At 51.2% G+C, this 24,309-nt stretch overlaps 10 protein-coding genes across 10 annotated transcripts; 5 read left to right on the top strand and 5 right to left on the bottom strand.

Annotated features, from left to right (window-relative positions):
• Positions 1 to 463: 463 nt before the first annotated feature.
• ASPBRDRAFT_52216 (putative hydrolase) lies at positions 464 to 2,749 on the top strand (the record flags this gene model as incomplete). Its single annotated transcript, XM_067626863.1, has 8 exons — positions 464 to 791; positions 843 to 1,059; positions 1,101 to 1,291; positions 1,353 to 1,756; positions 1,806 to 2,021; positions 2,083 to 2,223; positions 2,272 to 2,402; positions 2,452 to 2,749. The coding sequence occupies 8 exons, from the start codon at positions 464 to 466 to the stop codon at positions 2,747 to 2,749; spliced, it is 1,926 nt and encodes a 641-aa protein (XP_067483898.1).
• Positions 2,750 to 5,554: 2,805 nt separating this feature from the next.
• ASPBRDRAFT_52217 (sugar porter family MFS transporter) lies at positions 5,555 to 7,378 on the top strand (the record flags this gene model as incomplete). The annotated part of the gene is made up of 4 exons (XM_067626864.1): positions 5,555 to 5,859; positions 5,916 to 6,116; positions 6,166 to 6,551; positions 6,624 to 7,378. 4 exons carry the CDS (start codon positions 5,555 to 5,557, stop codon positions 7,376 to 7,378), a joined length of 1,647 nt encoding a protein of 548 aa, XP_067483899.1.
• A 347-nt stretch (positions 7,379 to 7,725) lies between these two features.
• Positions 7,726 to 9,477, top strand: ASPBRDRAFT_416130 (PP2C family serine/threonine-protein phosphatase). Its single transcript, XM_067624608.1, has 2 exons — positions 7,726 to 7,783; positions 7,851 to 9,477. Exon 2 carries the CDS (start codon positions 7,890 to 7,892, stop codon positions 9,453 to 9,455), a length of 1,566 nt encoding a protein of 521 aa, XP_067483900.1. The 5' UTR covers positions 7,726 to 7,783; positions 7,851 to 7,889; the 3' UTR covers positions 9,456 to 9,477.
• A 21-nt stretch (positions 9,478 to 9,498) lies between these two features.
• Positions 9,499 to 11,057, bottom strand: ASPBRDRAFT_192771 (amidohydrolase; the record flags this gene model as incomplete). The annotated part of the gene is made up of 2 exons (XM_067620521.1): positions 9,499 to 10,503; positions 10,587 to 11,057. 2 exons carry the CDS (start codon positions 11,055 to 11,057, stop codon positions 9,499 to 9,501), a joined length of 1,476 nt encoding a protein of 491 aa, XP_067483901.1.
• Positions 11,058 to 11,317: 260 nt separating this feature from the next.
• ASPBRDRAFT_52221 (uncharacterized protein) lies at positions 11,318 to 13,145 on the top strand (the record flags this gene model as incomplete). Its single annotated transcript, XM_067626865.1, has 4 exons — positions 11,318 to 11,458; positions 11,503 to 12,182; positions 12,227 to 12,686; positions 12,738 to 13,145. 4 exons carry the CDS (start codon positions 11,318 to 11,320, stop codon positions 13,143 to 13,145), a joined length of 1,689 nt encoding a protein of 562 aa, XP_067483902.1.
• An 86-nt stretch (positions 13,146 to 13,231) lies between these two features.
• Positions 13,232 to 14,309, bottom strand: ASPBRDRAFT_39148 (uncharacterized protein). Its single transcript, XM_067624085.1, has one exon. It carries the CDS (start codon positions 14,256 to 14,258, stop codon positions 13,275 to 13,277), a length of 984 nt encoding a protein of 327 aa, XP_067483903.1. The 5' UTR covers positions 14,259 to 14,309; the 3' UTR covers positions 13,232 to 13,274.
• A 152-nt stretch (positions 14,310 to 14,461) lies between these two features.
• On the top strand, positions 14,462 to 16,585 carry ASPBRDRAFT_116935 (Zn(II)2Cys6 transcription factor; the record flags this gene model as incomplete). The annotated part of the gene is made up of 3 exons (XM_067617032.1): positions 14,462 to 14,556; positions 14,608 to 16,069; positions 16,121 to 16,585. The coding sequence occupies 3 exons, from the start codon at positions 14,462 to 14,464 to the stop codon at positions 16,583 to 16,585; spliced, it is 2,022 nt and encodes a 673-aa protein (XP_067483904.1).
• Positions 16,586 to 16,896: 311 nt separating this feature from the next.
• ASPBRDRAFT_118116 (uncharacterized protein) lies at positions 16,897 to 18,224 on the bottom strand (the record flags this gene model as incomplete). Its single annotated transcript, XM_067617146.1, has 4 exons — positions 16,897 to 17,274; positions 17,339 to 17,778; positions 17,835 to 17,970; positions 18,021 to 18,224. The coding sequence occupies 4 exons, from the start codon at positions 18,222 to 18,224 to the stop codon at positions 16,897 to 16,899; spliced, it is 1,158 nt and encodes a 385-aa protein (XP_067483905.1).
• Positions 18,225 to 22,304: 4,080 nt separating this feature from the next.
• Positions 22,305 to 22,988, bottom strand: ASPBRDRAFT_52225 (MARVEL domain-containing protein; the record flags this gene model as incomplete). Its single annotated transcript, XM_067626866.1, has 4 exons — positions 22,305 to 22,440; positions 22,491 to 22,616; positions 22,673 to 22,785; positions 22,839 to 22,988. 4 exons carry the CDS (start codon positions 22,986 to 22,988, stop codon positions 22,305 to 22,307), a joined length of 525 nt encoding a protein of 174 aa, XP_067483906.1.
• A 475-nt stretch (positions 22,989 to 23,463) lies between these two features.
• ASPBRDRAFT_192777 (uncharacterized protein) lies at positions 23,464 to 24,278 on the bottom strand (the record flags this gene model as incomplete). The annotated part of the gene is made up of 2 exons (XM_067620522.1): positions 23,464 to 23,905; positions 23,977 to 24,278. 2 exons carry the CDS (start codon positions 24,276 to 24,278, stop codon positions 23,464 to 23,466), a joined length of 744 nt encoding a protein of 247 aa, XP_067483907.1.
• Between the last annotated feature and the right edge of the window lie 31 nt (positions 24,279 to 24,309).

A 24,309-nucleotide genomic window follows, 5' to 3' on the forward strand; every position in this document is an offset into this window, starting at 1 on the left:
CCTGAACTTACTGATCAGTTGAACGTGGAGAATTGATCCTCGCTCGATGCTGAAAATTGGCAAGTGGCAATCCAGTAGCGCCGAGAAATCCCCTTTCTCGCCAGACGGAGCACTCATGCACCACTAATGTGCCAAGCGGCTGCTGGTGGATCGCAGTTGTCTCATGCCCTTTTACGTCTGGGCGGCGGCCAATCCATCACAGTCCATAGGGCTGCCATGGCCCTTACGCCTGCATTTGTGGGCCAACGAGCCATGGCAATATGCGGAGAGTCAGAGAATTGCGCTGTGCAAGGTTTGAATCAGAATGCTGGCCCGGATTCCATACCTCTCTGTCTTGCCTCCGGCAGTTGGTGTGGGCCGCGAGCAGGATGAAAATATAAATATCTTCACTTCCTGTCCTTTCTCGCCGTAGCAGATTTTGCAGTCGACTTGACCAATTCTGTAGTCCCTCTCAAACGCCAACATGTATGGGACTCTTGCCTATCTCTCCTTGTTCCTGACTTCCTCCTTCGCAAGAAGCGTTGGCAATGTACACCAAAACTCTGCTCGGACGACTACACAGTATGCTCAGAAGCAGCCACCGTTAGACACTCCTTGGACTGAGGATGTCGGGACAAATCCGTGGCCCGAGTATCCCCGTCCACAGATGGCAAGAAGTCAGTGGCAGAACCTGAACGGTATCTGGCAGTATCAAAGTGCTTCTAGCCTGAATGACAGCCAGTACCCGCCATTCGGTCAAGACCTAGCCCAAGAGGTCCTGATTCCCTCGTGCCTTGAGAGTGGACTATCTGGTCAGTACGCCATCCTTTTGAAATTGTGATAAATGTGTTAATTCCAAGCAGGTATTCAAGGAACAAACACACTTTATTCTTGGTTCAGGACGAACTTTACAGTTCCTAATTCCTGGGATGGAGAGAGCGTTCTCCTCAACTTCGGAGCTGTAGATTATGAGGCCACCGTTTTCATCAACGGACAGCAGGCGGGTTTCAACCGCGGTGGTTATTTTGAATTCACCGTCGATATCACCCAATATGTCAACACCTCGGCATTTAACGAAATGTTAGTATCCGATCAATAGTATGCGAAACTTATACTGACAGCAATAGGCTTGTTTTCGTGCATGATCCGACCGATAGCGATGGCTATGTCATTCCTATTGGCAAGCAGCGATTGATCCCTTCGCATATCTTCTACACTCCCTGCAGTGGCATTTGGCAGAGCGTATGGATCGAAACTGCCCCGTCAAACTATGTGACGCAACTGGATCTTAGTGCCGACATGCACGGCCAAGGTGCGTCCATTCCCTACCTTCTTCCGCGCTTGACGTTTTTGCCGCTAACCGAGCAATACAGTCAATGCCACAGTGCACAGCTTCTTAGGCAATGGGACGACAGTCAACATCTCTGTGTTAGATGGCAACGACGTGGTCGGATCTGCCAGCGGCTTGTCTGATCAACCTCTCTTATTCAATGTTTCCGATCCCAAGCTTTGGTCTCCGGACTCGCCCAATCTGTACAATGTGACAGTCACCATGGGACAAGACAAGATCTCGAGTTACACTGGTTTCCGCACAATTTCGAAGGGTACCGTTGACGGTGTCGTCCGGCCTCTGTTGAACGGGAACTTTAGCTTCATCTTTGGTACCTTGGATCAGGGGTATTGGCCAGATGGACTATATACGCCACCAAACCGTGAGGCCATGGTCTATGATCTGAAGTTCCTCAAGGATATGGGCTTTAATATGGTCCGCAAGCATGTAAGTAGAATGACCCATCTTTTCCAAGCAGAGCTAACTTTGCTCGTAGATCAAAGTTGAGCCGGCGCTCTGGTATCGTGCATGTGACGAAATGGGTCTCCTAGTCATCCAGGATATGCCGTCCCTTCGGCCGCTGGAGACTACCGTCGACGCCAACGGCGCGTCTGTATACATCATGCCAGATGCAGACCAGCAAAACGAATTCGGAAGGCAACTAGAGGTCCTTGTCAACCAGCTCAAGAGCTATCCCAGTATCTTTGCTTGGGTAAGAGTGACCGCTTGAACAAACTGCGCCGTTCGTTGACTGACAGCTTATGTCTGCACAGGTGATTTACAACGAAGGATGGGGCCAGGTCACCAGCTACTACCCCGAATTCAACCTGACGTCGATTGTGAAGCAGCTTGACCCCACTAGACTGGTTGATGCGACGTCTGGCTGGCATGACCATGGGGCGGGCGACTTTAGCGTAAGCCACACCCGCCGTGATCCCGAGATTCTATATTAACCCTTCCAGGACAACCACCACTACGCCAATCCCCAGTGTGGCACTCCGTTCTACTCTATCGACTCCAGTCCGTATGACTCCAACCGGATTGGCATCCAAGGAGAGTTCGGAGGACTCGGGAACAACGTTTCGATTGAGCAGTGAGTTTGACAGGACCCTATATGCACCAACAAGTCTAATTAGCCACAGTCTTTGGAACAACCAAGAGGCGATCAACAGCATCAATCAGACTTATGAGATCGATACAGACGTGGATGCTTGGAATTACCGCAGCCACCTTCTGCTTTCCGAGCTGCAGGATCAGGTCCGACTTTATGCCTGCAGTGTCGGTGTATGGACTCAAACCGTCGATGTCGAGGGCGAGGTAAACGGACTGATGACGTACGATCGGCGCGTCAAGCGCGTAAACGAGACCCAGTGGAAGGATGATATCCAGGGTTTGTATGATGCGGCGTCCGAGAGGACCAATTCTTCGTCGACGAACTGATGATCTTTTTGTTTAAAATAGCATGGTCGGGTATATACTGTGATGTCTGTTTGCATATAATTGAAGCGCTGTGATAGACCAATTTGATGATTTATTTTTTGCATTCTCTGAGTTTCGATGAAGGGAAGTGAGATGGTGAGTAGAAGTTCGTATTCCTTGTGATCCCGTGATGTCGATCTATGAACGCGACGGAGTATGGTACCATGTATGGTAAGACTACCAAGTCACATCTGCTTGCATTTGCATGTGGCAGAATTCGCATCCAGAAGTACGTCTACCTACCAGGGAGAAGGGAAAGACTCAAAGTGAGGACGGAATCACCAAATAAACGCGCCACTAAGACTCAAATGTTTTTCCAAAAGGATCGCGCTCTCCATGTATTAAGAAGCTGCGGCTGCGGCAATCAGGAAAATGTTTATGTTCCTTGAGATCCAAACTACAGTTGAAGAGACCACTCGGAAAGCCTTGCGGTACTATCACTTTAGAGAACCAAGCAGTCTCCGAATCAAGCCACCAGTGCAGACACATAACTGGCCGATTTCAAGAACATGGAACATGCCTTCGGAGCCCTTACCGACCAACGTGCCTCTGGCAATAAACACGTGGTAGCAGCAGGATGCCATGAGTTCGGAAATTTTCCCGAATGGGGAGGTCGACGTTTGGCGACGAATACGTCTTGGCCGTCAAGTGGTGCAATCACCACTCCAACTACTGTGCAGACTAGCCAAGCATCGGGCATTTAGCCACATGAGAAACAAGTGCCATTCGTTGGCAAATCCGATCTTGTGACATGCCAAGACTTGGATCAAACCTCATGCGATGAGCTGGAGTCGGATCGCACGGCATAATGAGACACCGAGGCTTCAGCATTGGACGCACTAGGTCTGTGCTACGCTGATTCCAGCTTTCAGCGTCGGACGGGTCATGTCCGAGTCAGAACAGGTATCATCCATGCTGATCCCAATTCTTGTTGTTGTGTCAGACGGTGCATACTGACTCCTCACTAACTAGTAGACTTAATCTCGAGAACCTGGGCTATAGTTGGCCCCAAATCTTACGTATATATGTAACCATCCGTATTGTTACCATAGACAGTGTAAATAACCGGTACAAGGCATCATCCACAGCGCTTACTTGCAGGATTCGTCCATCATATCACCAACACAGCATAGTCAAGTCCAGCTATTAGTCCACAGAAGACCGATGTAAGTGAGCACAGTGTTGAGTGGTTGCTACCCATCCTTTACTAGTGGAGGTTACTGCTGCTGTGTGCTGCTTTCTTCCAGCCACCAACGTCAGCACTTACTTTCCTTTGTAGCTAATAATTCGAGTGGAGTGTTCTAGGACATTGGAAGGTACTATGAAAGCAACCCATGCCATTATGCCTCCCAGCTTATATCCTGAACATAGAATCGGGGGCAGATATTATCCCAGTTTTTATGGGGCGTATGAACTAATCATATCCCAGTCTTGCGCGTTCCTAAGAAGACGGGCCGATTAACTGACACAAGTCTCCCAAGCAAGCGCGAAACTGTACCATACAGTTATTCATCTCGTGACAAGAGCTTCAACAAGGATGCATCGGCCACCAAGACAGAAAACAAAAGGAACAAGCGATCTGACCTCGATTTCCAACTGCGAGCCCAATTTTGTGGTGCTGACCACCGTGTAATCCAGACTAAGATGTGGGTTGCACGACCCTACAAGTAGAATCCCAGCAAGGAGCCGCAACAGGCTACACAGTCGGGGGAAGCTGATGATGCTCAGCTTCCTGCAGGAACTTTGAGATCAACGGAGCCGGGAGGGGCGTCGAGGTGGCTACCAGTCCGGCTGGTGACAAGACCGTACACGATCCTGGGCAACGCCAGTGTAACTTACCGTCACGGTCAGTAAACATTGAACTGCCACCGTTTGCAGGCAACTTCTGGGGTCCCCATGCGGGGAAGAAAGGAGATTCCCCCGGCTTGTCGGGCTGCTCCGTCTGCTTTCCCCTTCATCTCCAGCTTTCACTGTCCATCCTCGCCATGGATCCAAGGCGCCATGCATCTGTCGTTGGCTGCGATGAGAAAGCTTCACCAAAACCTGGTCACTGCTCGGGCCTGGGCTCCATCTGTTTTGCTCGGGTCTTTGCGCCTTCTCCGATATCACCGTCGAGAAGCTTCTTCCATGTGGCGGACCCTTGGCACATCTTAGTGGTGCCCATACTCCTTTAGTGGAATTTCAGTGGTGATCGGGGTGGAGATCAGGGAGAGACCAAGGAGTGGCTTTCAGTCGTCCGTTCAGCTTCTCATACTTTCTCGCGAATCCTTCCCTCGATCCCTGCTGACACCCATCATTCCCCCTCCCAGGTTGGTCCTCGCAAATTAGCCCAACCTGCCGCTAAACTTTTCTGTCCTCCCACAGAGGGTTTCAAACCGTGCGTGAACCGGGATATTGATCCCTTCCATGCCTCGAGCTAGGTTCGTCGGATCATCACTTGACCTCTCCCTCCAATCATCGCTTCGTTCTCTCCGCCACGAGACGCGCCGATGGGCTGGCGGGCTTGATGGGTGGCCCGACCACATACAACGGTACTTTCCTGGACGGTGGCACGACTGGTCCAATCCCCAACTCTAGACGCAGCTCTGACCAGACATTTTCCGCCCATGATGCGGGGTTTGCCCTTTCCCCGGAGATGACTCGCGGCTGACGCAGTAATGAGTCGGTCGTATATATTAAGCTACCACCACGCTTCCCTCATCGCGACTTTACCTTTTCCTCTCTTTCTGCGGACTACCCACGTATCGTTGATCAACAGCCGCAATCATGGTGTTGATTGGCAACATCTACGTGATTGCGAGCGTCGCCGTCGTCGGCGGCGGCTTGTTTGGCTTTGATATCTCGTCCATGTCCGCTCAGCTGAGCGAAAACTCCTATTTGTGCTATTTCAATCAGGGCCCTAAGGGACCTCCTTTCACGGACGATGAAGATTGTTCCGGTCCCACATCCCTCAACCAAGGTGGTATCACAGCAGCCATGGCAGCTGGATCGTGGCTGGGTGCTTTGATTTCCGGTCCGCTTTCCGACCGCATCGGACGTAAGACATCGATTATGATCGGCTGCATTGTTTGGTAGGTCAAGTCCTGAGCCCCGTGGTGGTGGTTGCTAACCCTGCGGCAATCTCTAGGATCATCGGCTCCACTATTATGTGCGCTTCTCAGAACATTGGTATGCTCGTTGTTGGGCGGGTTATCAACGGTCTCGCGGTGGGCATTGAATCTGCCCAGGTCCCCGTCTACATCAGTGAGCTTTCGCCACCCTCCAAGCGCGGTCGGTTTGTCGGTATGCAACAATGGGCTATTACATGGGGTATTCTCATCATGTTCTAGTAAGTGATGCGTCTACGATCTGCGGCGAGACCTAGCTAACGGATTCAGTATCTCCTATGGCTGCTCCTACATTGGGGGCCAGAAGTCCTACAACTACAGCACTGCTTCTTGGCGAGTCCCCTGGGGCCTGCAGATGCTGCCGGCTGTTTTCCTTTTCCTTGGCATGATGTTTCTGCCCGAATCCCCTCGTTGGCTGGCGCGCAAAGACCGTTGGGAGGAGAGCCATCAGGTCTTGGCCCTCGTTCACGCCAAGGGGGATCTCAACCATCCTTTCGTTGCGCTAGAAATGCAGGACATTCGAGATATGTGTGAGCTTGAACGCCAGTTCAAAGACGTCACTTACCTGGATCTGTTCAAGCCAAGGATGATCAATCGCACGTTGATCGGTCTTTTCATGCAGATCTGGTCTCAGCTGACTGGCATGAATGTGATGAGTACGTCTTAATTCTTTTTACTATCTATGGTATTATTAGGGCGAGTATACTAACAATTGATTACCCTTACAGTGTACTACATTACGTATCTGTTCTCCATGGCTGGATACAGCGGCGATTCCACCCTCCTTGCCTCCTCCATTCAGTATATTATCAATGTGTTTATGACTCTCCCGGCACTGATCTGGATGGACAAGTGGGGTCGTCGCGCGCCCTTGCTGGTCGGCGCGGCCCTGATGGCCATTCTGATGTATGCCAACGGTGCGATCATGGCGGTCCATGGTACTGTGGTGCCTGGCGGCATCAATGGTGTTGCGGCCGAGTCTATGAGTCTTCATGGCGCTCCGGCCAAGGGGTTGATTGCTTGCACGTACCTCTTCGTCGCTTCGTATGCGCCTACATGGGGTCCTGTCTCGTGGACGTATCCCCCCGAGTTGTATCCACTGCGACTGCGTGGTAAGGGAGTGGCTTTGTCGACTTCCGGTAACTGGGCGTTCAACACCGCACTGGGTCTGTTTACCCCAACTTCCTTTGAAAACATCCGCTGGAAGACCTACATCATGTTCGGAGTGTTCAACACGGCCATGTTCTTGCACGTGTTCTTCATGTTCCCGGAGACTGCAGGAAAGACGCTCGAAGAGACTGAGGCCATGTTCGAGGACCCCAACGGCATCAAGTACATTGGAACACCGGCGTGGAAGACCAAGATGAAGACCCGGCTGGTGGAGCAGTTGGAGCATGGTCAAGTGGATGTGGAATCGAAGATCGAGGCCCGCCACGCAGAGACCACTGAGGCCGTCCCTAAATCGCAGGAGGCGACCGCATAAGGTTGCTGCAGTATTAGTGGGGAAGTGAGGTGTATGTAATGTGTGTTTACCGGATGGATACCCTAGGAGTGATGTGATAAATTGTTTGACACCAGAGGTAATGGATGAGATACAAGATTGAGTTGCAATGGCAGACATGGACAGGCGGGATAATAGAGGGGATGTAGCTTGTAGTATGTAAGTCCTTGCTCACAGTATGCTTAAGAATATGATATTCTTATCAAATACTACTATGCTACTGAGTACACCAATCCACTATCTAAAAATAGACCGAACAAAGCAGGCAGAATAGCACGTGACCATCCCTAGAATGTACACCCGACACGAGCAGATTCCACGGCTCAGCCAGTGTACCTGAAGATAACTACCTGTTTTGTCAATGACCGGCAAGGGGATCCATCTGAGGTATGTGGTGGATATAATGATGAAGCATCTACTCCTTAACACCAGGCTAATACTTGGTTTCTCCTAGATCCATCCAACAATCCTAGTATCTACACTAGTGCCACCCATGTTCACCTCATTGGGTGGGGCGCGAACGCGTCTAACTCTACGCGTGCCCACAACATCACCAATCCGTCACCAATACTTCCTTAGGCTCCCACGGAACCAGAACCACGCTAGACCTTCCTATACCTCTTACTCCACTAAAGGCGCATCCACATCGTCTAGAAATTCGGTACGGAATATCGTGTTAGCTGGTGCGGTGGGTGCGACTGGGGTATGGTTGTTTAGCACGAACACAAACACAAACACTAGTGATAGTATTAGTGCTAGTGCTAGTCTCGACCATGACGATAAGACGAGTGCAGTTACTGACGCGCCATGTCTTCCCCACACACTACCGATACATCAGGGGTCCGTGGAAACAGGTCTCTCGGAGGACGAAGTAACGCGTATTATATCGAGCGATGCATACTCCTTTCCTGTCAGGGATGTTTCCGGTGTGAGTAGGTATGATGGGGTGCAGGTGGCTTCGAATGAGCCGTGCGAGGATAGGTTCGTGCATGGGAAGTTCACGGCGCCATGGGGTGATACTAAGGAGCATTGGATGGCGTGGGGTGTCTTTGATGGGCATTTGGGAGGTCAGATGGCCGAGGTGTTGAGGGAGAGGCTTCTGGGGTATGTGCGGGATAGATTGGGGTGGCTTCAGTCAGTGTCAGGTGGGGAGAATACCGTGGGTGAGGAGATGGTCCATCGTGCCATTATGGATGGGTTCGTGAGTCTTGATGACTCTATTGTCAAGGATGCTATGGAGTTACCGGAGAGTGAGATTCCCCTGCCTGAGAAGGTAAAGAGACTCGCTCCTGCATATGCTGGCTCGTGTGCCTTGCTGTCATTGTATGATCCAGCGTCGCGCATGTTGCATGTTGCATGTACCGGTGACTCACGCGCAGTGTTGGCTCAAAAAGGATCAGATGGAAAATGGGAGGCCACCCCTCTGTCCGTGGATCAGACTGGCCATAATGAAGCAGAGATTGCCCGACTTCAAGCCGAACATCCGGGTGAAGACGACATGATCAAGGGGGGCCGCGTGCTGGGACTTGCGGTCTCGCGCGCTTTCGGCGATTGTCAGTGGAAATGGCCGCTGGAGTTCCAAGAGGATGTACAGAAGAGGTTCTATGGTCCGGCACCGTTGACGCCTAGGTATGATGTTCGCACGCCGCCGTATTTGACGGCTAAACCGGTGGTTACTAGTACCAGGATTGAGGATGGAAAGCCCGCGTTTCTGATCATGGCTACTGATGGGCTGTGGGATATGATGTCTAGTCAGCAGGCTGTTGATCTGGTGGGGAAGTGGCTGGAGGGAGCTGTAGCTGAGAAGAGTGGCAGTTTAGAGTCTAATCCTCGGTTTGATTTCAGCCAATTCTGGGATGGAACAGATTGGCAGTTTGTGGAAGGACGAACTGCAGTTCAGGACGAGAATGCTGCTGTGCATTTAGTGCGCAATTCTCTGGGCGGTAATCATCATGAGATGATAGCTGGTCGGCTTGCATTTAGCTTTCCGGCTTCTCGACGGGTCAGAGATGATATTACCGTGCAGGTGGTGTTCTTCAACGAAGAGCCACCTAATTAAGGAACGCATAGAAGACATATTCGAAAGACAAAAATCCAAACCATCATTGATCAGACTCCTTACTTCTACATCTCGCTCTAACCCCCCGACTCGCCTTCTGAGCCAGCGAGATAATCTCCGCCTCCTGCCCACCCACTAACCGTCCCCCAACAACCAAGATCTCCCCATCCACCATCGTCAAATCCACATCCCTCCCCGTACATCCATGAACCACCGTCGTAATCACACTCGCCCCATCCTCATCCTCCCAATGCCATGGCGCAGCCCCAATTCCACCACTGCCATACGGATCCACAACCACCAAATCAGCCTTCTTCCCCACCTCCAAACTCCCAATATCCTCATCTAACCCCAACGCCCTCGCCCCATTAATCGTCGCCATCTCCAGCACCGTCTCCGCCCCAACCACCCTCGCATCGCGACACACCCCCTTGTGCAGAATCGCCGCAAGATGCATCTCCTGAAACATATCGTAATGATTCGCACACGGCGCCCCATCCGTCCCCAATCCTACATTTATCCCATGTCCACCCTCTAGCATCGCCGGTACCGGCGCTACTCCAGACGCCAACTTCAGATTCGAGCTCGGGTTATGTGCCACGGACGTACGCGTCACACCTAGAAGAGGTAAATCCGTCTCGAGATCGAGGTTCACCATATGCGCCAGCACGAGATTATGACTCTTGCTCTGCTGATCTTGAATTTGAAGTTGAAGGTTGGGACAGAGTGCCGTATCCCGGATAAACTCCATCGCGGTGCAGCCATACACATCGTGATAGATCTCTCGGTCTTTGGGTGCTTCAGCGCAGTGCATGGTTAGTGAGATGTTATGCGATGCACAGGTTTCGCCTAGGTCGCGGTATAGTGAGGCTGGGGCACCGCGAGGAGTTCCAGCTGCGGCCCAGACGTGTAACCGGTTGTTGTGCGTGCCGTGGTGGGAGTCGTGCGCGGAGAGGAGTCCTGGGATGGACATGGATAGGAGGTCGCGGTCGCGGGGGTCGGTGATGGATAGTTGGCGGTTGGTTTCGGGGAATTTGATGAGTTTGCCCTGCACGATACCATGATTTCATTAATATTGAGAGTAGGGTGAAAGAAGCCAAGAGGAAAAGGTCGGTGTATGTATGTATTTACCAGACATCCCCGGATCCCCATCTCCCCCACAGCATCACAGACACTCTCCCATCCCGCTCGATATGTTACCATCGGGTCTAGAAAGCAGGTTGTCCCTGTCTTGAGCATCTCTGCGATGGTGAGTCGCGCCGCATGGTAGCCATCTTTGTCTGCGTAGGATGCTTCGAGGGGCCAGATGGCGTCGCAGAGCCAGTTGTGGAGGGGGAGGTCTTCGGCGAGGCCGCGGAGTAGGGACTGTACGAGATGCGCGTGAATGTTGATTAGCCCTGGGAGGATGATCTTGCCGGTGCAGTCGATGGTGGTGGTGATGTCTGAAGTGAGGAGACCGGCGGGGACGGGACATGCTCCGATGGCGGCGATGCGGGTGTCGCGCACGAGGAGGTAGCCATTGCGGATGATGGTGCGGTCGGGATTGATGGTTATGATGGTGGCGTGGGTGAATAGTGTTGCTTTGGGACTTTTTGAGGTCATTTTGATTGTGGATCGTGATAGAAAGGACAGGATGCAGAGTCGAGGGAGCTCTTGTAGCTCTGGTGGGGATGTTGAAGCCTGTCGATCTGATAAGCATCCTCGGCCGAGGATGAACTAGCGATTGCCGATGTCGATGCTTTCCTGCATGGCTTATCGGTATCGGATATCACCGTTATCGGGGAGATAGAGAAGTTATACAAGATGAGCCGGTCCTGCTTGAAGTCAGGATGGGACCGGTATGAATTTCATCAAGATCCGCTATGGAGTCCAAGTCTAGCCCTATCTCCACTGAAGAGTCCCCGTCCCCCACAACTGGGGAAGGGGAAGTTCTGCACGCTTCATCCAAGTGGGGATACTGGAAACACTACCTGACTAGCCGGGATGGCTGGATTGGTGACTATGTGAGTCTTCTACCATCTGTATGAATGCCCTGCTGACAGATTAGGACTACATGTACCTGATTACACCTAATATCTACCCTCTCAACAAGCGCTACCAAGGCGCCGAACCGCCTTTCTATGGCCTCAACGACGAGGTCCCGATCTTACTTACTATCATCCTTGGCCTTCAACATGCTTTAACGGTGATCGGCTCAGTGGTGTCCCCACCTCTCGCCCTCGCAAGTGGTGCCTTCTACCTGGATTCCGTACAATCGCAGTATCTCGTCTCTGCCGCGTTCATCACCACCGGCATCGCCACAGCATTGCAGGTCACACGGGTACACCTCTTCAAGACACCATTATACATCGGCACCGGTCTGCTCTCCGTAGTCGCTCCCACATTCGATATCATCGCCGTGGCCATGAACTACGCTGACACCAGATACAACAACGGGTCATGCCCAACAGACGAGAATGGCTCTCGACTTCCATGCCCTGAAGCCTGGGGCGCAGTCCTGGGTACCTGTTTGTGTACGGTCTGGATCCAGATCCTCATGTCACTGGTACCCCCGAAGATGCTGAATCGCATCTTTCCCAAGGTAGTCACGGGAAGTCTCCTGCTCTTGGTGGGAGTATACCTTATCTCGAGTGGGATGGAAAACTGGGGCGGTAGTTCGAACTGTGACGGCGGGACAGGGTATTATGCTCTCTGTCCTGATGTGGATGCTCCGAAGCCACTGCCATGGTACTTTTCCTCCCTATCATTCTTGAATCTTGCTAATAATCTAGGGGCGACCCCAAACTCATCGGTCTCGGCTTCAGCGTCTTCGCCACGATAATCTTCGTCGAATTCGTCGGCTCCCCACTCATGAAATCTGCCTCGGTCATCCTAGGCCTAGCCGTCGGATGTGCCATCTCCGGCGCAACAGGCTACTGGTCTCGCGACAATATCGATGCTGCGCCCGTGGGGACCTTTCTCTGGGTGCACACCTTCCCACTGTCGGTTGACGGGGCACTCGTTCTTCCGCTGCTTATCATGTTCGTCTGTGAAGCTGTCAGCTGCATGCCGGATATTCTGGCCACGGCGGAGATCTCCCGTGTGGATATTGAAGGACGGGAGTTCCATAGTCGCATCCAAGGTGGGATCTTGTGTGATGGACTGGGAAGTCTGATCAGTGCGTTAGGCACTGGGTTGCCGATGGTTAGTCAGGCGGGGAATAATGGGGTTATATCGTTGACGGGGTGTGCTGTACGTATCCCCCCTTGTCCTTTATTTGTTACGATGCTAACTGCTGGACAGAGTCGACGAGCAGGATGGTGTGCCTCTGCCATTCTACTCCTCATGGGCATCTTCGGTAAATTCGGAGCTGTCTTCGGATCCATGCCTCCTTCGGTGCTGGGCGGGATGCAGGTCTTCCTGTATAGCACGATTGTGGTGGCGGGCGTGCGCGTCCTCAGCCTGGTGGAATTTACTCGACGCAATCGGTTCATTCTTACGGCGTCGCTGGGGATCGGCTTGATGGATGTCGTGTCTCCGAGCTGGTTTAGCTCCGTGTTGACGTATAGCGGACCGAATGTGCATTTGCAGGGGTTTGAGCAGGGGATTAATTTGATTGTGGAGACGCCGTTTATTATTGCTGCGGTGGTGGGGGTGTTGTTGAATTTGTTGTTGAGGGAGGATGAGAAGGTGGATACAGTGTTGCCTTGATACTTTGATATATAGTTGTTTACCAGTATTACTTAACTAGTTGTTTATTAATTACTTGAATATGGAATAGTAGATATAATAATTAACTCAATATCATTGAACACGCTCATAATTCCTGCTATAATCCTATCAAGCAACCTGCTCCATAACCTTCAACTTCTCCTGCAGCGCCGCAAAATTCCTCTTCATCGCATTCGTATTAAACTGCTCCCCCGTAACAAGCGGATACTTCTTCTTCGGCCCCTGAATCAACGCATCCTTGCACGGCTGATTGAAATACGCGATACTATATCGATCGCCGAAATAATCCCCGGGCTCAGACGGCGCCTTGACCCGATGAAACGTGGACTTGAACCGATCATCCGACCACGACATCAGCAAGTCCCCGATATTGCACACAATATCCCCTGTATGTGCCTCCACTCGGGTCCATTTGTCTCCGATCCCAAATTCAGTCACCACTTCTCGTCCCGGGCAGATCTCCAGCCCGCTCTGGCCTTCCTTTTGGAAAAGCAGGGTCAGGAAGTCCCAGTCTGCGTGGGCGCCCGCACGATGATAGGTCTTGCCGTCGGGTTGGTCAGGTAACGCGTAGTAATGCAATAGTCGCATGGTGGTTTGTTCGTTTGCCCGCGACACATCGTGGCATTTGATGAAGAAGTCATCAGCGAAGCCGAGCCCCCGCGCGAAGCAGATCATCAGTCGTTCGGAGACTTCCTGGACGCGGTGCATGAATGCGAGTGATGTGTCCTTGAAACCCGGGAGATGTGCGTCGTCCATCCACAGATTCGTCATGTTCTCGCCGAATTGCAGCTGGTAGGATTCCTTCGTGTCGGGTTGCCCCGTCGAGGGTCGGACTTGGGATTTCCGCTCCCAGCCTACGTTGTTGGCGTTCCAGGGCACGGTCGCTTTGATGTCGTCGGGGAGGGAGAAGAACTGCTCGGCGGTGGAGAACATGTGCTCGATGTCGGAGATGGAGATGCCATGGTCGATCAGGGTGAAGAAGCCCACGTTTTCGGCGGCGTTGACGAGCTCGGCGGTGATTTCGTCGATGCGTTGGTCGAAGTCGCGGAGGGAGATGCGGGGGATTGGACGGTCGATGTATCTAGTTGTCATTTTGTAGATTCCAAGTAGGATATAGTCTGTGATGCTGATGGTGATGTTGAGGGTATAATCATGTATAGTTATAAAATGAAGCTAACCAGCTCGGCCGAGCTTATCAGCGGGGAACTGCGATGTCGGCCGTTTCCCCGCCTTATCAATCAATCGCTGGTCCCAACCCCAACCCGGCCGTCCAACAATCCCTTTTTTCCCCCAATATGAGCTCTATCCGTCGACGTTTGGCTTGTGTGGAGTGCACTCGGCGCAAAATCCGCTGCGACAAGGTCGTCCCATGTCGCAATTGCACCAGGAGGTGAGATTCCCCCCGATTGTGTGTGTTCCTGACCGCGGCTGACTCCGACAGGGGCATTACCTGCTCCCGCGCCAGAGGGACCGACGATGAGGTGGAGCGATTACAGGCTCGTGTGCAGGAGCTGGAAACGGCGCTGAAAGAGGCCACTGATCCACAATTACCACTGAATCCTCGCCCCGAAGCGGATGTCATCCACCATGCCAGCCATACTCCGGTCTCCGAGTCGGTGGAGACCCCCGAACGCGAAATGGCGGACGCCGCCACCATCCTCGAGTTCCTCGCCTGGGGCCGACGGAAGAACCCGGACTATCACGATATGCTGGCCCGTAAGGATGGTGTTGAGCATCATTCCCCTGGCGATGTGACGGCCGAGGGGAGCGGCCCTGACCGGAACCCCGAAGTCGCCTCCGCACTGGCGTATCTCCAGCTCCTCCTCCCTGATCGCGAGCTCATGCAGCAGCTCGTCTCCTACCATTGCGAATGTGTCCTCTGGTATCACAGTTCCTTTCACTCCCTCCGTCTGCAAGACGAACTCGACGACTTCTTCCGCTTCGCCAATGGCCACATCGCCCATCCTCGCGTCGACCTGCAATGGGTTGCGCTGCTCTTCTCCGTCCTCACGGGCGCCCTCGCTTGCGCTCCTCGCATGACCGCGCAAGCCTGGGGATTCTCAGAATGGGAGCAGACTACTCTCGCACAGCGATGGTTCAAGGCCGTCTCGACGTGTCTACACCACGCCGACTTCACCGCCATCCACTCCCTCTACGCCGTGCAGGCCATCGCCACTCTCACCATGTCCGCTCATCTCCTCGGCTTCTCCAACAGCCTGTCTGTGCTGCTCGCAGCAGCGACTCGCGTCGCCCAGGGACTGGGTCTACACCGTCTCGGCCCGGAACGAGAAACAGACCCGACACCAGCTATGATTGACCGCGAAATCGGCCGTCGTGCATGGTGCCAGCTATGCATCCAGGACTGGTTCTCCATTCCTTTCTCGGAAAGCTACCTCATCCCGCGAACGTGTTTGAACACGGCTCGTCCGCGGAACTGTCACGATGAGGATATGCTCAAGTTGTCGGATGATGAACCGAGTTTGACAGGATACTCGAGATTCTTCTACCAGGTTGCGGCGCTTATGCCTTCGTTGCAGGACAGCATGGCTGCGTCGAATACGCTGTATACGCGATACGAGCAGGTGTTGGAGCACGATCGTCGATTGCGCAGTCTAGCGACGCAAGGTCTGCCGCTGTATTTGAGGAATGTTCCAGTCGAAGAGCATCCAGAGTGGCCGAAATACGTACTCTGGGCGAGACGCAGCTTAGCGATCAGCTCATCGCATAAAATCATCATGATCCATCGCAAGTTCCTTGAACTGAGCTTTACAAACCCTGTGTTTGCCAGAACACGTCGCACGTGTGTTGCTGCGGCGCGCACAATCATCAAGGAGCAGAAGGAGGCGATTCACGATGGGGGGCCGGTCCTTTGGATTCATCAAGCGTTTAGTGTTGCTGCTAGTGTAGGCACCTTCCCCTCAATATATCTTTATTCAGGACTAATGATGGAACAGATCATCTTATGTCTCGACCTCTTCCACCGCACCACCTCCGACCCCGAAACAACCTACCACCGTCAACTCATCAACGACGGTCTGGAGATTCTCTCACACAATGAATCGAATATGATCGCCCGACGGGGGGTACATCTCCTCGAGGCATTACTAGCGAGAGAGCGCGACCGGAGTAGTCCCAAGCATCTGCCGTCGCCAGAGCAAGAGAAAGATCGGGACTTGGATCTCGTAGGTGTGATTCGAAGTTTCTGTGAGAAGGGCCGCTGGCAGAGGAGTAGAACGGCCTCGCGGGACGGAAGCCAGGGGTGGCCGCCGGTGGATCGGGGGTCGAGTGAGAGGACTGCCCAGGTGCAGACGCCGGGGGTCACGTCGCCGACGTTGGAGAGATTGTCCATGTCGTATGGGTTGGAGTGTGCGGAGAGTTTGGAGGATATATTGGTGTTGGCGGCGAATTATGCTGCTTGATCAGCAAGGGAGGGTTGTGATGTACTCGTCTCTGCTTGTAAAGATATGCCTGCATGGTCTGCCATACAGGTAAATTTATGAATGATATAGACTGTGAATATTACATAGTGTACGTAATGATTCATGCTTACTATGAACGCCGTGTCTAGAGCCATACTCTATTTGCCATAAGAAACAATTCCACCTGTAAAGTACCACAACCTCATTATCAACATCGACTCAAGTATCTCACGAATCCTTCATCGCCAAGTGCACCTATATCAAAACAAACCATCCCTACACCTCTATACACACACCTGGCTGCAGACCATCTAAACACCTCTCTCCTCCTCCCGCACAGGAAGCATCTCAAACATCCCCCCCTCTTTCCCCTTTCCCCTCTGCCACCACCTCCCACCTCCACCCGAACTACCCTTCCTCATCTCCCTCTCCACCCTCTTCGCCTCCTTCCTCTCCCTCTTCGCCTCCTTCCTCTCCATCTTCAACCTCTTCTTCTCCGCCCTACTCACCCTCGGAAACTCCGACTCCGGCCCCTGCAACACCCTGCCCGGATGAACCACATTCAACCCAGCCAGGGCCACAAACATCGGCACCGCATCAAACACATACTCGTATGCTTCGTGGGTAAGCACGGGATTAGTTGGATCGGTGCCTTGTGCGTATTGGCAGAGTCGGAAGATGATTCGTACCTGTCATCTGATTATCAGTATGTCATATTTCCCTTCGGGAAATAATAAAATGGAAAAGACGTACAGTAATCATCCCCAAAGAGATATACATCACGTAGAATAACCATCTCCACGGCATGGGCTTGATTCTACTCATGGGTATATTCATGGCCATGTTCATGTTCATGTTCGTACCCACCACTCCGGCTGGAGATAACATCCCCGCACGCTCTAAGTGGATAAGTTTCCGATGAAGATGGATCGTCAACCCCGTGAAAATCAACACGAATAACTCCTGCAGTCCGATTCCACCCATGTAGATGTGCACGCCTAGCATGATGGTGCTGGTGGGCACGCCCGTCTCGGTGGTGATGGCTGCGCCGGCGAGTTGGACCAGGAAGGCGAAGATGTCGAGCCAGACGAAGAGGCGGCCGTACCGGCGGGCGGTGATGCCGGCGAGTTGTTGGTCCGGAGTGAAGAAGTAGATGAGGCGGCCGAGGGTCATGTATAGGAAGGCGTTTATCCCTGGTAGGATTGTTAGTGGGTTGTAGGGATGTGGAATACGGGGGAGGGGGATATACATAGAGGAGCGAGGAGGAACATGATGGTGTATACGGTGTCATAGTTGGAGTTGTTTTGTTGTTGGGTCAGGAGTGCCCGGAATATAAATGCGATGAGTTCCCAGCTTGCGCCCATTATGATGACCCAGGCGTAGCGCTGATTTGTTAGCCATTGGAATTGTGGATTGGGTGATGGTTGGTGGGTACCTTCTTGTAGAGGAATGCTTGGACTCCGTGGAGTATCAGGGTTAGACCGTAGAGCACACAGAAGAGTACTGCTGCCGCTAGAGATGGGACGTAGAGGAGGATAGAGTCGCAGGCTTCAGGAGGGAGGTAGCCATGCTTCCCTGGTTTGGGGTTGGTGCATGTTTGGGTTGAAGCCAGAGCAGTGCTAGTGGTAGTGGTGCTCATGATGATGATTAGAGACACAGTCTCAATCTCAATCTTAAGTCTGAATGAATTCTTTTTGTTGTCTATGTCTACTCATGCGGCACATCTAGGTCTATATACACCTCGCCCAGCACCAACACAGCCTCATTCTCAGGCGGATACACCATCGACAAAATTAACCCAACTGAATCCAGTTTCATCTCTGCAAGGCAGACAAATAAGAGCATATCCTGGTGGTGATCTCCAGTTATGGGGATCTGACAGGACGCTTGGCGATCCTTCAAAATATACGAGCAGATGCCAAGAATAGATTGCTTAGGCAGCGAACCACGCTTATCTCTGATAGGCATAGCGCTGCTCTTGTTAGACGCTCGGACCAATCATGGATTTGTTATCGGAGTTTCGCCCCGTCAAGAAACGGAGGCTGTGAGGAATGATAGTCATCATTTCCACGAGATCTTACCGTGATCCGCTTGCTGTGTGCTGCCATCAAATAGCAGTAGACTTCTTCTATTCTCTATTTGATCAAGTCCATAAATCAGTTTCGTAGGAATACTAGGAAAGCCGCGAGCTGTCCCGACATGCGACGAGCTATCTACTGACTACATGATGGGCTTAGCACCGTCTAGGCCTTTCTAAGCATTTATTCTGTCAGAGCTAAAACTGAATCATAAAAAGGAAAGTTATCTTGCTAACCCCCCGGGGAGACGAGAGTAGATAGGTCCCAACAATTTCTGTCATTCACCGAACCGTATTTACTAACATCTAAGCAGCATGACCACGTTCTCCACCATGTAAACCCCTAATCCTCATGATGGGAGACCAAAAGACCTCACTCCTACCGATCCAGACGGGCCACCTAGTACTCAACACATCAGTGATCCCGACTTAAAGTCTTGACGCAGATAGTACTGATTTAACATGACCAACTTACATTTTTTGACTAATATCTTCACCAATTAGGCACGCACTTGCCCTGTGCAGCATCGATGCTCAGATCACATTTCTCCCACGGGCAGCATGAACGACAGCCCTCCCATGTGCAACAGTATTGGCCAGTGTATTTCCTACAGTCTTCACCTTCTATTCTGCAATGAATACACGTGACCTTGGTAATGAGGGAGCAAGCCACTAACCTTGGATACTAGCGGGACCATAGAGAAGACCAAGTTGCCGTTCACCGAAACGGACATTGGCCGCACTGACCATTCCTATGGTAGTGGTGAATGCGAGAAGACTGAGAAACTTCATCTTGTAGATTGATATAGGTTTGGGGACAGAGATGGTGAGAGGGATTAGAGATGTGTTGATGGATATGAAGGAAGAATTGGTTCCTCGGGGTTCTTATATGTGTCCGGAAGTAATCGGGCTCTTCGCATTGGGGTTCTCGGTGACCCATGCTTTCTTTTCCGAATAGAAGATGGTGTGGTGTGCGGAGAGGTGGTCTGCACTGGATGATCCCTACATTGGTATCGTTGAGAATAGCCCATTGCCCAGTGATGGAGTGATTGCAATAACGAGTCAAGCGTGTGGGGTTGCAGTGAACATCATGAGATATTGCCGCCGCGTTGCTTATTGCTTAATCCGATGTCAATCTTGTCTAGATTTAGGAGCTTCGTATGGCTCGCTGGCATTCGCTTCCAGCCATACATTGCAGTTATTTCAACAAGACGAGTCTCCTCCTGATTAAAATGAGTGTTTTGAGAGGGTAGGATGGTATATACTGAGTATACCTTCGCTGCCAGATAGTAGTATTCCTATGCTACATAGTTTTGTCGATAGGCCGATCCAGAGGTTTGCAATAAGGAGAAGACACCAGCTCTAGATGATCTACAATCCCTAAGGCTGTGTGATTGTCGGTTGCATCGGGCCAGCTTTGGATGCATGCAGAATGGCGATCCGTTACTGTATGAGGTAGTTCCCCCGGCTAAGAGCAGATACTAGTCAGACTATTAGTTGCTGCTGTGTACCATGCACCAAAACTTGAACGCTTGCTAGGGCTTCGGAGAAGTCCGCCACAACGTTAACCTGAGGTCTTATGCATACCACGTAGCGATAACTATCGAACCGACCACTTTCAATTGCACCTGTGTAGGCTGGTAGAAGTGTTGGATGATTTGCTATAGACGTGATTCAGCTCACCGGCTAGGAGAGAGTCATGCAATCAGTGCAGCAGATTTGGGACGCTGGTTTTCTCTGCTGACAGGATCTATGAATTTCTGAGCCAGCGCCTCTAATAAGACGATAGTGGTTGATCAAGTACCACGAATCGGGGGCGCGTATGCCCCAGACAATGGCTCACTGCTGAACAAGGGTAGCAAGTCAGGAAAAGCAATGAAGGGGGATGTGGGGAGAGCTGCTTAGCGTAATCGATGGGAGCGGAGAAACTAATGAGATCGGGGAGGAGATAGCGAATGAAGAATTGCGTGATATGCAGGGTGAATTCGGGTATCCTCGCCTTATCACACAAATGCTATGTAGATCCTACAGCAGTGAACAATGAACCATCAGGCAAAAGGAGTGATATGGTTGCTTTTCCTATATCGCTTAGAGCTTTACACGTTCTGGAGATCCAGTATGCCTGGTGACGGCAGCCTTTGTGATCTGCATCAAGCTTTCCTTTCCAAGCAGGCAGCCGGGTGATCCATGGCGACCTGGATGGGGTTCAAATCCCGATTGAACATCCAGGCTTCCTCTTTGTGCTGAATCAATTCAGCTGGAATTAACTTCACATCACGCATATAGCTGGTCACGGCGATTCCCCACTTCTAGGAAGGGACGATCGGGCTTGGGTGCTAAATGCTAACCGAGATTTAGCGCCATCGCGATCTACATGTCTCCGCCCGCAATAGCTCAGTGATCGGTGCGGCTGAGGATACTGTCTTCTTTCTAAACAACAACTATCTGTTCATCAGGCTTAACATCATACATTCAGCTGAATGATCCCCCCTAGAGCTATACCTACCTAGGGTGGGGACTTATTAAACGATCAGCGCTCCTGAGGGTTCATCAGATGAACATACTCTGTAGATCACACTGCTGAACATTGTTTCTTTTCTCGCTTTAGGTTGAGGAGAGGTAAACCAGGGAATATAAGGAGGGTGCTGCATTTCCCATCTGCTTTCAGTCCATATTCCACCTGGCAATACACTCGAGCGTGATATTCTAAAATTTCTTTCTAATTCGAACTCTACTATTAAAATCCTACAATATGAAAGCTTCCCTCCTGATTGCACTCTCTGCCTTTGCCAGTTATGTTACAGCGGCAAGTCTTCCCTTAGAGAAGCGGGTATGGGTGGGTGAGTGTAGGAATAGAGGAGATTACTGCTGTACATGGGAAGGCTGCGCCGAGTGTTGTGGATTCTGTGACTTGAGTATTGACGCAGCTCAAGGATACTGTAATGAAGTCCTCTGGTAAGATATGCTGCAGCTGAAGGTGACATCCAACATAGAGGAGTTTACTGATCCTAGAGTACAGAGCTTCCACCTGAGCAAGGGGCTTGCCCAGGGTGTACGATACCTCTCAGGAACGAAAGGAGGATGCAGGTAGGCGGAGCACTGACTCTACATTGTCTCACTAATTAACTAATTATCAGTCTTTATCAGTCATTCACATTACCATCGAGTGCTACGATATTATTAAACTTGAACTGTCTATGGCTATATGAAGTTTCAAGAGCATCCGCGCTGAAGGAGCTGGCATAGGGGAGATGACTGAACTTCTTGGTAGTGGATAGTTCAATCACAGCTTACAGTCATACAACAAGTCAATTATTCTAGTACAAGTGAAGGTTTTGATTTGGGTAGATGCATAATTATATCTTCTGGTCCAATATGTAATAAGATAACCGCCTTCACAGAACTCACTGACGTTCACCCAGATGACAGCATTGCAGGACGGACGTTACATACTGAGATAACCCTCAAAGGTAATCCATGATCAACACAATTAGTAGTCCTAGCTTGAGTTTACCGAGACATAAGAGAAGTTGAGGCCACAACTGACGGACCGAACAACAAAGACCTATCGTACAGCTCACAAGGTAAAGGTGTCAGTGGGAGGAGCACGCGAATGCGCAATAACCTATTGCAACTCGCCCTTTACATCAGGCCAGCCGCATTGAGGTTCTCCGAAAGACGTTCCTGATGTGGTCGTTTCTCCGTTCGCAGTACCGTATCAGGCTTTGCCCAGTAAAGGTAGGCGATCTCCAAGAACAAGCCCAGGAGAGTCATGAAACTGTAACAAGTCAGCAGCGAGCATCAGCCGAGTAACTGCGAGTCACTTACAATGCAATAAAACTGAATGCCTCGGCAGTATAGCTTCGGGAGCAAGATACTTCTCCGATCCAGCGGTTGACACGACAGGTCCTCCGGTTAAAGTTTAGAGCGAGAAAGATGAATGAGGTGAGCCATCTGTTATGATTAGCATTGACTTCAACTGATCTTTCTATCATCTGGATACTACTTACAGGTAGGACATGATGGCGTCAGTAACAAGTAGTGGAATGATGTGCCATTTGGCCCGACGTGCGATGCAGCCAATGCCTACGGCTACTCCTACGACGACAAAACTCGTTGTAGCCTATTTCGCTGTGAGTAAGGACAGACTCCGTTAGCACTTGGCAGATAACTTACAATGACAAGAGAAAATATCACGCTGAGTGTTCGGTTATGCTCTCGTACAGCCCAGGCGGTGATTCCCAGTACGATGATCGAGCTGATGGCTTGGACCGTGCGGGCAAACCATCCTACTACTCCCAAAGGATGGCTCAGATAACTGGTCATGATGGCAACTTGTTATCAACAGTAATTTCGATGAGGGATAATAAAATGGTAGAGAATTAGCGAATTGATCATATGGAGATAAGAATCGTTTCATGTTCCGCTGTTCATCCTCGCTCGTATATACTATCCGCCAGAGTCTATGATCTCATCGGTTGTGGAGACCCGAACTCAACCATGGTACAACGAGTAGTCAGCCCTATTAGACGTGCGTCTGAGATAAACATGAGCAAATAACTTACCACCAGCAGCAGTTATGCGCTTTATTGACTTGTGCAACTCCGAAAGTGTGACCGCCTAGGCGGGAGAGCTTTTCGGCGCTTATATCTACAGTGTTTAGATCTCAACCAACCAGTGTAATCCACTAACATCAACGAAGCTAAAGAAACAGCGCAAACCCAGCAAAAGTAATAATCACAGCAGACACAACGTAACAACGAGGAGATACAGAGATATAACATTATTGCAAGCCTCTGCTTCATGCTGAGCTGTCATGACCCCATGATGAGAACTGCGTTACTGATCGCGTTACCCCATTTGCATCCTGCTCCCGTGACACAATATGCGATGTATCGTTGGCTCTCATCGCTCTCCGAAAAGGAGACATGCCGTACGAGGGCTTCAGTACAGGTGGCTTGATCCAGCCATTCTTATGGTCCACCATAGCGTTCATGATCCGCTCGCTCCATACCAGGTCGGTGGGAGTGAAAGGACACTCGAACATCCAATCCGCTTTGAGTTGCGCGATGTGTGTCTTCTCAGGAGAGGCATTACTTCCCGCCTCAATGTCTATAGAAGGGGCGTGGAACAACACCTCGAGAGATCCTCCGTATGCGGTCTTCCGTGCCAAACGCTCGATATGAGTTTTGAGAGCAGTGCAATCCTCTTCTGAGAAATGGCCTGATTTGCGAAGGGTCCAGCTGGAAGCCATGATTTTCGTCAGCACGGAACTGAATGTCCTGAGCCAGGGAGCTGTCAATATTCAACATACATTCGGTCGTCCGTATTGCCATCGTTTAGCCAGTCATAAAGCCAAGCAGGCAATATGGCTTGGGGGTCGCCAGTATCGTGGTCAGCGGAGTAACTCCAAGAGCGACAATCCTCCCCTCCGTCTGTCAGAATCTTGACTGAATTTATTCCGGATGCTTTCGAGCAGTCAACCCAGAGATCGAAATCAATCACGTTGTTTTCTTTATTGGCAACGTGTGTCCCAAGTATTTGCAGTGATGCTTTGGGTGGAGAACTCAGATGGTCGGCCAGAGAAAGCCCGCTGGCCCCCGAAACAAGAGCCATGATTTCCCTCTTTCAGATATTGCAGTTGCGA

Source organism: Aspergillus brasiliensis, assembly GCF_001889945.1.
Source record: "Aspergillus brasiliensis CBS 101740 unplaced genomic scaffold ASPBRscaffold_2, whole genome shotgun sequence".
Taxonomy (NCBI): domain Eukaryota; kingdom Fungi; phylum Ascomycota; class Eurotiomycetes; order Eurotiales; family Aspergillaceae; genus Aspergillus; species Aspergillus brasiliensis.

What these genes read in the sequence shown, in the direction of transcription:
- ASPBRDRAFT_416130 (XM_067624608.1), top strand. Translation starts at nt 7,890, where the DNA reads ATGTTCACCTCATTGGGTGGGGCGCGAACGCGTCTAACTCTACGCGTG.
- ASPBRDRAFT_39148 (XM_067624085.1), bottom strand. Translation starts at nt 14,258, where the DNA reads ATGACAACTAGATACATCGACCGTCCAATCCCCCGCATCTCCCTCCGC.